The following is an 11423-nucleotide window of genomic DNA, read 5'->3' as shown; positions in this document are numbered from 1 at the left end:
TTTTTGGTTAAGTTAATCGACCTAAAGGAGTAAAAGGAAACACAAATCCTAATACACCAAATACGTGGAAATTGGAAGAGGTGCGTAAAAACATTCAGAAGTAAGTAACTATCCTAATGCACTTGAACCACCAAACACGACCTTTCACTCTCTTTATGCAACTCTAAGTTGTAAGAAACTATATATGTACACAATCGCCATCAAATTCGAACTCAAGTTTAAACCGACCACACTCGTTTGAAGTTAAAGAAAGTTAAACCTTGTTGAAGTGAATGTGGCTGTTGCAACTCCTTTTTCTTTAAGCCATGCCTTGCATCGTTGGGTACACACGCGAATACAACTAAACTCTTGCATGTGCATGTCGTATAGAAGCAAATCTCGCCGACGGAACCTACGAGCTCCACCCAGCACCGGAGGAAGAATCCACTGTGGAGCTTCATCACTTGGAGGGCGAGCTCGAACTGGATCAAGACCCCGAGGAACCGCTAACTTTTCCTGAAGGCAAGCCCCGGTGCCTGAATTCCCTGTTTTACTCTTATGACAATTGCGATGCTTATGATTGTGCATTTACGTTTGTAGGAGTTGATTGAAACCATAGATGCATGAATTTAGTACCTTGATCTGAATACTAGTTGTTAAAGGTTGAGTAGTTGCAATGCTTAATAGGTTTCGGTAAAAGTCGAGTGATTTCCTGTCACTCGCGAGTTATAGGAATTGAATATTTTATTTATGTTGCAACTATAAGGATGACGGACAGGTCGGGCTTATGTTCGATACTTGGTGGATTGCCCCGTCTGTCTAAATGAAATTGATCTAAGGTCGAAACGTGTTGGTGTTCATGATCAAGTGTTTGAAAGTACTAATCTCATACCTAGTATGGGATGGGGAAGCCTAGTACCTGATTGAACTGGGGCGTGGCATACCCTCCGGCTGTCCTTGGAACGTCGTTTCCCATGGTGCATCATGTGGGTGCAAGTGCGGTCATAGTATGGCAAAGGTCGGGATTATGGAGCATTGCATGCCAAAGGCAGTTGGCCCTGACACGTGCCTAAGGGATCAATGGGGATGGCTGACAAATGAAGCGACCCTTCGTGGTGCGCGCATGTCGTGAGATTAGGTTCGTCATGCATGGTTAATAAATTCGAATCGATTCATCTGCCTCTCACAGTTTGGGACTACTTGATCGCTATTCTGCACTGAGTAAAGATGGAACATGATGATGATATTAATCTTGATGTTTATTCTTTAATTGCTTGGAAACTATGCTTGCTTAGTATAAGTTGCTAATCTAGACCGGATAAAGAACATAGAACTTGAGCTAAAATATTGAAAGTAAGGACCTATTTTAGACGCTTTTGGCAAAGCAAACCTAGAGCCAGAAAAGCCTTGCATGTCTAGGTCTTGGTAAAATAGTTTACCCGACAGGTCAGTCTTACTGAGTATTAGTTGCTCAGCCTTATTGTGGCTTAACTTTTCAGGTGATGTTAATAGTTTGGCTGTTGGCACCACTTGGCCTACCCAACTCCCTCCGGGCTGGACAGTCGAGTGGGATCCCTCCTCGGACGGCGAGGGCAGGGATTTTTGATGTTATATCAGCTTTGTCATGATATTATGTATCAACGTTTAGCTTCCATTTGTTTTATTTGACTGTTCGAACCTTGCAAATTTGCTTGAATTTTAGAAACTCTGATATAATAATTTGTGGAACTAAGTCAATGTGATGGGAATGTTGTAATCTCTGTGCTACTCACCTTTGTGTGAGTGATGCTTCTCGATCCTGTGTAAGTGGTTCATCGGATGAAATCCGACGGTCGACCAGGTTGACTTGCTTAAAGTGCACAATCGTGTGTCAGGCGACTTATATGCATTTTAGTTAGGTTAATTTGGGCGATTCCGCCACACCTCACAATATTTTGTCTTGCTTATGCCGACCGCTCTCTCTCGATCCTATGATTCGGAATCCCTTTGTAGGTTAACTCTTAACCGTACGTAGCATGGCCATGCATTTTCTAATCCGATCACTCGAGGGGCCTAGAGATATCACTCTTAATCAGAGAGGGGCAAATCCCATCTTGATTGACCATGCCTCACAGCATGCTTCCTGACAAACCCGTAAGCTACCTTTTTAACTACCCTATTACGGTGTAGCATTTGATAGCCCGTAAGTAAGTCGATCCACATCTTGAGTAGATGCGACAATCTCAGGTCTAAGGACAAAGCGTACTTGTTGTGTAAAAAGAGAACTACTTCTCACGTTGGGTCAGTCCTAGCACATGTCTCTACATATGCCTACATTATTAGTTTGACATCTCCATGTCCATGACTTGTGAAACATAGTCAGCAACTAATACATGTACTAGTCTAATATTCATGTGTGTCTACACATGAACTCCAACTAGGGACAACTTTTAGAATAACCATACAAGTAAAGAGTTCCACATGCAATTCATATAATTGCAGATCAATTCAAGTAGCCTTTAATGGATATTCAATGAACACAGTATACAAATCATGGATACAATCAGATATCATCATCTCTATGATTACCTCTAGGGCATACCTCCAACAATTGCGTGGGTAATAAGATCAATGGACGCGATGGTGGCGAGAGGAGTACGATGGTGACGCGATTGAACTGCTTCAAACGCATTATCTAGGTTCATGATTGGTTGGTTTGCTACAAGGCGGCGGTGGCGCTCTGCTCTTGCGGCGTTTCTTGCTCACCGTCGAGTTCTTTGAGCTTCGGTCTCTTCTCTAGCAATGTTGGCTATGAGTTCATCTTGCGAGACATCATCCGGGTGAGGTTCATGCCATGGGTTTTTATCCTATGGCTCTTCTTCAACGTCCTCTTGTCCAGCGACAAGAGCGAAGAGTTCTTGTTCCAGAGGAGTAGCTTCTCGAGCTTGAAGTGATGACCTCCATGGTGCCTCCTTCTTTGTAGATGGGCGATAGAAGAGCTCCCTCCTGGTACGGGAGGGTGTCGAGGTAGGCGATAAGGTGTGAATCATCGTCCTTGGCGAGATCAGGTGGCTTCATGTCGGCCCAGTACACCAATCTACCTTGGGGAGTTGATGTATTCACCAGGCCCTGTTGTAGACCTGATAAAGGGGTCTCCTCATCCGGGTTCTAGTAGTAGTCGAAGTCCTCAATCATGTCCGTATCGGATTGTGATTTGGATAGGGCAACCTAATAAATAGTAGCCAGGTTGCAGAGTATGAACGGGAATCAACTCGGGTAGTGGTCCGACTTGCACGATGGCTTATGTGTCAGCTCGTGGAAGTCAATTCGCCTAGCGGGAGAAGTCTAGTTGTACTCGGACTTGTCTTCCCAGCCTCTGACTAAGTCAGAAATTGAAAATTCGTTGAAATTCTCGACGAGATCCTCAAGAGCTTGACGCTGGAGCTTCATGGTTTGCTACTTCTCCGAGGTTGACGCATTGTGGCAGTGGAAATTTCCAGCGCCGTCTGCGACGCAAACCCAGGAGTCAAAGATGAATGCTGCGCTTGCTTCAAACGCGATGATTGGTTTTATGATGACTTGTGCCATCGAGTTCGCCAGTGGATTCTCGGCGAGAGCCCTTACCTGGCGCACCAGCTATTGGTGTTTACACCCGGCAAACTATCAAGGGGGGTGCCCGAGGTAGTGTTTTGGTTAGTGGGGCTCGCCGAGATCAGGAACTCGAAGGTGAACACAGACACACGATTCAGATAGGTTCAGATCGCTAGATTGCGTAATACCCTACATCGTGCGTGTTGGTTGAATTGAATTGCTTTCAAGGGGGTCCCTACCTTGCCTTATATTGCCAAGGGAAGGGTTACAGGTCGGCTGATTTACAAGAATACTAGTCAGATTCGACTAGACGAGTCCTACTCTGATTGCTACGAGTACTTTTTCTAATCCTCGACTAGTTCCTATCTTGCCACGTAGACTACACTGTCCTGCACCATAGCCTCCATGTCAGATACATCTCTGTGTCCAGCCCTGTATTTAAGACTGTCCAAACCTTCTGGTGGGCCCATAAATGTATGTACAACACTACATACTCAGACAGCTCCGACGCCCATTTGGTGATTCTCCCCGAGGCTTCCCTATTGGTGAAGAGGTCATGGAGTGGCTGATTTGTGACCACCACTAATCTGTGGCCCTCGAAATAATGCCTTAGCTTACATGCTACCATCACTACAACATAAGCAATTTTTTCTAGCTCCGAATAGAAGATTTTTGAGCCTGACAGTGCTTCTGACACAAAATACACTAGAATTTGCCTTGGCTTTCCCTCGATGTGTTTCTCTTGTACTAAGGTAGCGCTGACTGCGGAGTTCAAGGCTAACAAGTACAATAACAATGGAGATTTTTGCTCAGGTGGACATAGCTTTGTCATATTTGTTAAGTAATCTTTCAATTTTGTTAATGCTTGCCTTTGTTTTTCTCCCCATTCAAACTTCTTGGAGCTTCGCAGGACTTGGAAGAAAGGAAAACTTCTCTCGGCTCCTTTTGGAATGAACCTGTTTAGTGCTGCTATTCAACCTGTCAACTTTTGTACATCCTTTACTGATACTGGCTCTTTCATGTCAATTAGAGCTTGAATTTTTTTGAGGTTAGCCTCGATGCCTTTGGTTGAAACTAGGCAACCTGGCACCTTCCCTCGCGGAATGCCAAACACACATTTTTTTTGGATTTAGCTTCAAGTTTGCAGCTTGGTTGGCGAAAGTTTCCACAAGATCAGCAGTGTGATCTTTTCTTTTGTTGCTCTTCACCATTATATCATCCACATAGGCTAAAATGTTCCTTCGAAGCTGAGTTCTTAACACCAAGGTGATCATTATTGTGAAAGTAGGTCATGCATTCTTTAGACCCTCGGGCATTCTCATGAAACAGAAAGTCCCAAATGGGGTGATAAAACTTGTCTTCTTCTCATCCTCCTTCTTCATTCACATTGATAACCCAAGCACATGTCCAATAATGACAACATTTCACTATTCGTGGCATCATCTACAACCTTATCTACTCTTTCTAATGGAAAATCATCTTTTGGGCATGCCTTATTAAGGTTAGTGAAATCTATGCACATTTTCCATTTGTAATTTTTCTTCTTGACCAGCATCGCATTTTCTAACCATTGCGGGTATTGAACCTCGCGAATGACATGGGCATCATACAACCTTTGCACCTTTTCTTTGATAGCTTGCACTTTGCCTTCTGACATTTTGTGAAGCTTCTGCTTTTTGGTCTTGCACCGTGTTTGATTTCTAGCTTGTGCTCAATGACATCTCTACCGACCCCGTATAAGTCGCTGGCAGACCAGGCAAAAACATCATTGTTATTGTTCAAGAATTCGATCAACTACTTTTCCTCGTCAAGCTCGAGGTTAGCACCGATGATAACTGCTCTACCGAGGAGATGTTCATCTAGCAATACTCTTCTGGTTTCACCGTTAGCACTCATTTTTATTTTCTCCTTGTCTCTCTTTGGTTCTACATATGGTAGTTTTTTCTCCAAGGGTTCACCCTCGCTGGAATTTGCTAAGTGGTGAACATTTTTCTACCCTGGGGCAGCACCCTTTTCAATGTCTCGGGCCGTCTGTTGATTACCATAGACTGTGATGACCCCTTTCAATGCTGGGATCTTCATACACAAGAATAGTTGTCTAATTGCAGCATCGAATATGTTGATGAATCCTCTACCAAGGATGGCAAAGTATGGGTAATATATTTCCACAACATCGAACGTTATGTGTTCCGTTCTAGCGTTTTCAAGGTTTCCAAATGATATTGGCAGCAAAATCTTTCCCAAGGCTCACATTGGTTTACCTCTGAAGCCAAGCAATGGAACCTCTGCTGGTTGCAACAGATGAGGGTCAATTTCCATTTCTCTGAATGTGTTCGTGAAAATGACATCCGCTGAGCTTCCATTATCAACTCATACTTTTCCAATTCTCCAGCCTACAATAATAGCCTCGATCACCATCACATCATTATGCGAGGCTGTGTTCAACTTGAAGTCTTCCTCGGTGAAGGATATTGGCATATGGGCCCATTCTGGCTTAGCTGGTGGGTCCATCGGGGATGATTGAGTGGACTTGCTTGAAGTAATTGCGCTTTTGCCTCTTGTTTTCAAACTCTAGCGATGATCCTCTTACTATTGGCATGATCATGCCGTAGGTGGGTGGAGCTTTGGGATTGTTGTTTTGGCTATTGTTAGGCTCGACCTTAGGTATTTGATTTGGCAGGTTTGGTGGTGGTAGCGGAATTTCTTGCAAGGGCTGTGGTGGTGCGAAACTTGCAATTTGTGAGGGTGTTCTGCTTTGGGAATGAAACTGTGGTGAAGGTCGCCACATCATAGTGGGCTGATAATTGAATGAAGGGTTCACAAATGAATTGGCCAGGGTAGACGCATGAGCAGTATTGGAGTTTGTCTATGGGTACACTGAGTAGTATGGTTGTTGTGGCCAAAATGAAGTATGGTTAATGGTTTTCGGTGTTGTTGCTGCTGCGGCTGCTCTTTTTTATTTAGCTATTGTCTCGAAGGTCCTTTTGGTCTCCGAACAAAAGTCTATCCCGTGATTTGTTTGCTTGCCATGGAAAGTGCAATAAAATATTTGAGGTTGATTGTTTTGATTGTTTGGCCTCCGAGGTCCTCTACCTCGGCCTCTTCCCCTGCCAGTGTGGCCTCCTCTCTTCCTGTTGCCATAATTTGTTTGTTGTGGTGGTGGTGGTTGATTGTTTGGGTTTTGATTTTGCTATTGTGGGAGTGGAGCACCCTCGATTGGTAGCACATGTTGAGCTGAAAATGGTTGCTGGTGTTGCGCAAAATTACACTTTGGTGGTGGCCAGTTCTGATCTCTTTGAGTTTGCGTAAGGTGATTTCTCTCCATGACCCTTCTCTTGTGGTCTTCATCTGACCTGCAGTATTTTTCTAGCTCAATAAACAAAGCTTCCATGGTCTTGGGTTTCTCCCTTGATAGATGCGAGGTTGTTTGTCCTAGGTTTAGCCCCTTTATGCAAGCTACTATTACTACACCTTCATCCACATATGGGGTTTGGGAGTTTAGCTAAACGAATCTTTTGACATAGCTCTCTAGAAGCTCTTTATCTCTCTGGATACAATTAAACAAATCTCCCTCATCTGTTGTTAATCTGTGGAAACCTTAGAAATTTGGAATTACCTTTGTTTTGAGGTCCACTCAGCTGTACATTGATGGTGGTAGGAGTAAAGAATACAAGTTCAAAGATTTGGCTCAGACCACATCGTATCCTCCTGCCAAGGCTATAGAGGCTTCGTGACTCATGAGGAACTGGCGAGGGTCAGTTTACCCGCTGAATTTTGGTCGCGTGACTGTCTTGTAATTTGGAGGCTATAGAGCTATTTGCAATCCTATGGAAAGTGGAGACTTTGTGTCAGTTGCTACATAAGCCCCTATCATTACTGGCACGTTGCACCCGATGAAGCTTGGGTTTACCAGTGCATTGTTTTGTTAGGTTGGCTATGTTTTGTTGCCTCGAGGATTGTTGTTGTGGTTGTGGCAATTGACTTTGCAAATATTGGAGTTCATCCAGCTCTTGTAATTCTGCTAGCTGTTGTTTTGCTTGATTCAACCTCGCTATTTTTTGGGCTGCTTCAGCAAGGTTTTCTTTTGTTTGTTTCATTTCTTCGAGTTGCCTCAGTACCATGGCCAACTCCTTTTTAGCTGCTCCGATTACGTCATTTCTAATGCTAGTCTCGGGTTGCTCTTGGTTTGCTGCCCTGGCGTCTGCTCTATTTTTCTCACTTCTAGTTCTGAGGTTAGCCTCAACTCGTTTCAACTTTTCTCTATCATTATTGTTCTCTTTCTCAACAGTGACAAGGCTCATTTCCTGAACCATGGGGTTCTCTCTCTCACCCTCCACGGTTCCCTAGGGTACAGTTTTCTTTCTCTTTGGTTGTGGCATCGTGGGTTATTTTATAGCTAAGAACACAATGAGTGCTACTGTTGGTCTCAAATGAATTTGATACTGAACAGATTTAAGTGGAAACAATGTTCTTTTCTATTGAAAAGTAATCTCCCTTTACAACAGGGTAGGGTTACCCTTTTATAGTGCCCAATGGCCTACTTTACATTCCAAAAATACCCTTACTCAACTACTACATTCCTGAAATATGCTGTACATAAAGGTCACTGGAGTACATGTGTTCAAATTGAACATCTCCACATGGTCACATTTCTCATGCCATCCGCCAGGTACCCTTAAGACTTTGCGTATGAATTCCTCCACGCGACATCCATGATGTCACCCCTTCCTGCAACGGCACCTTCGAGGGTCCACCTGCGGTCCTTCCACTGCCTGGCGATTCGATCCTCTGAGGCTTGCAGCGAACCCGGACGCTCGAGGTATCTCTTTCGCTCTGCCTTGAGGATATTATCCCCTTAGCTACCCTCGGAGAGTCCCACGCCGCCTTATTCTCTGCACACAGGACAAAGGAAACCAAACTAACAGTTGGTGCAAATTCAAAACTTCCAAGGGTTAGTGTGTGGTGAAACTCTTGATCAGCAATCATAACCCTCAGAACATTATTGGAGTTAAGATCATGCGAGGGTAAGCAGCTATCATTCTACCTCATTCTGCCTCTAACTTGCAAGGTTAAGCAACTCTCATTTTACCCCATTCCACCTCAAACTTGCAAGGTTAAGCTAAGGTCTTAGATCGACGTTCGAGGGTTACAGGGTTTTTGGTGATCTCCAACACAATGATCTGTTTGGACCTTGAAATCGCGCATCCAGAGGTATGGCTACCAGTGGCGAACTGCCTGGACGAGCCTGATGAGCTCCCGCTCATAAGCCGCAAGCTTAGCATGCTAGGGCATGATGGGCATGCTTAAGAATGCAACTAGACCATGTCCCTGATGCAGGATGGTGCCAAACCTGGTGCCTGATGCCTTGCAATCGACCACGAACTCCTTGTCGAAATCAGGGAGCTAGAAGACCGGCCCTGATGTGAGCGTCGTCTTGAGGTCATTGAAGGCGTCGGTGGCTGCCTGCATCTAGTGGAAACCCTCCTTTTTAAGGAGAGTAGTGAGCGGTGCCGCAATTATGCCGTAGTTATGAATAAACTTACAATAGTAACCAATCAAGCTAAGAAAACCTCTAAGCGCCCGGAGTGTCCGTGGTAGCAGCCAGTCCTGCACCGCAGTGATCTTCTCCTGATACATGGTGACACCATCCTCGCTGATCTCGTGACCCAAGTAGCCCACCTGGCGCTCGCCAAAGACACATTCCAAGCTGCAGTGTAGTCAGAATGGACCAAATGTGCTGCAAATGCTCCACCAATGTCGAGCTGTAGATCAAGATGTCATCGAAGAACAAGAGGATGAAGCAATGAAGGTATGGCTGGAGCACTTCGTTCATGAGCGCCTAGAGCATGGATAGGGCATTGGTGAGGTCGAACGGCATCACCATGAACTCAAAGTGACCATGGTGCGTTCGGAACGCCATCTTGGTGATGTCATCTACATGCATGCGTACTTTGGTAGTATCCACTGCGCAGGTCGAGCTTGGAGAAGAACTCGGCACCGTGGAGCTCATCAGCAACTCGTCAATATGGGTATGGGAAAGATGTCGCGCACCGTCTTGGAGTTGAGGGCCCGGTAGTCCACACAAAAATGCCAAGAACCATCTTTCTTGCGCACAAAGAGGACCAAAGATGAGAACACAGAGGTGTTGTGTCGAATGATTCCTTGGCGCAGCATCTCCTCGCATTGCTTCTCAATTTCATCCTTGAGCAGCTGCGGATACCGGTATGACCGGACCACTACTGGCAGCACGTCTGGTAGCGGGTGGATGTGATGATCCAGCCATCTGACCGAAGGTAGCCCCACTGGCAGCTCAAAAATGTCATGAAATTCCTCCAGCAACAGCGATAGAAGGTCGTGGGCGATGACAAGGGAGAGCCATGGCGGCGACGGTGCGCCCATGCCGAACCACTTGACGTGATGATCCAGCAGCCAAAAGGACATGGATTTGGCGTTGAACTCCTATAGAATTAGTCCTAGGGTGCGGAGCCATTAGCAACCCAGAACCATCTCATAGCCGTTGAGGGGGTGACGAAGATGCCGATGTAGAAATGCTCTTGCCCGATGATGATGGGACGACCGAGCACACGCCAAACGAAGGCACGCATTCGCTGTTGGCCATGCCCACAGTCAGCCCGGGGCGCGATGTTGGTGTCAAGCCTAAGTGGGCCGCCGTCACGGTGGCCACGAAGCAATGTGTGGACCTAGAATCCACCAGCGCTCGCACAGAGCCGGTCGTGATCTTGGTTTCTAGCTGGATCGTGCCCCCCGTCCGGATGCTAGCGATGGCATGGAGGGAGACGCGTAAATTATCGAGGTCAAATTCATCACCATCCTCGTCATCCACAAGCTCCAGCAAGTAGATGCCACCATGCATCGAGCACGTCTTGGTGTGGTCAGGGGTTAATTTCTCTGGACAGTTGAAGCACCCTCCCTCGAGGTGGTGCTGGGCCATCTCTTCCGGTTTTAAGCGTGTGAATCGCGGCTGATGCGAGCTGGCCTTAATTGGCGCCCCTAGCGTTGTTGGTCTAGAGCTGGTGGCATTCGCGGATGACGTCTTGGGGGTAATTGGGAACGGCGCTGGGTGGGCCAAGGAGCGGGGAAATGGCCGGGCCAAGGCACATGAGTAGTCCTCGACCTGAGCACGATGCTCATAAGCTCGGGTGAGGGACATGGCATCCTCGAAGGTCTCAGGCTTCATCATCTCGACATCCGTGCGCATGGGATTGCCGAAGCCTGTCGTGAATATGTTGATCTGCTACTGCTCGTTCATGCCATCACATCGGGCTTGGAGCTTCTAGAATTGATCCTGGTAATCGTCGACCATTACCGTCATACTTGGGAAAGCGAAGCTTGTGCACAGCATGCGGCGGCGGCGCGAAGTTGTGGTCAGAGGAAGATGCGTCAAAGCGGCCCTTGTTCGTGAGAATTTGCGTCTGAAGATTGTTGATGGCGGCGTTCATGGAGCCAATCTCCGTCCGGACTGACGCGACCTCGCACTCAGGCTTGGAGACGAGGTCCCTGTCGTACATACATCTATGGGCCCACCAGAAGGTTTGGACAGTCCTAAATATGGAGCTAGATACCGAGCATATCTGACATGGAGACTATGGTGCAGGACGGCGTAGTCTACATGGAAGGCAGGAACTAGTCGAGAATTAGAAAAAGTACTTGTAGTAATAAGAGTAGAACTCATCTATTCGAATTCAACTAGTATTCTTGTAAACCAACCGACCTGTAACCTACCCCCAGCAATATAAGGTGAGGTAGGGACCTCCTCCAAAGCAATTCAATCCAACCAATACACAGGACGTAGGGTATTGCGCTGTTCAGCAGCCCAAACCTGTCTAAATCGTGTGTCTGCATTTACCTTCGAG

General features: G+C 46.2%; 1 protein-coding gene across 1 annotated transcript; it reads right to left on the bottom strand.

Moving 5' to 3' along the window:
• Nucleotides 1-7969: 7969 nt before the first annotated feature.
• LOC105914457 lies at nt 7970-11078 on the bottom strand. Its single transcript, XM_014805202.2, has 2 exons — nt 10877-11078; nt 7970-10782 (listed from the first exon to the last, which is right to left on the bottom strand). The coding sequence occupies exons 1-2, from the start codon at nt 11076-11078 to the stop codon at nt 10058-10060; spliced, it is 927 nt and encodes a 308-aa protein (XP_014660688.1). The 3' UTR covers nt 7970-10057.
• Between the last annotated feature and the right edge of the window lie 345 nt (nt 11079-11423).

This window comes from Setaria italica, chromosome V, assembly GCF_000263155.2.
Source record: "Setaria italica strain Yugu1 chromosome V, Setaria_italica_v2.0, whole genome shotgun sequence".
In the NCBI taxonomy this organism is placed as follows: Eukaryota; Viridiplantae; Streptophyta; class Magnoliopsida; order Poales; family Poaceae; genus Setaria; species Setaria italica.
The sequence above is the reverse complement of the archived record's forward strand: the minus strand, read 5'-3'. Positions and strand labels throughout refer to the sequence as shown.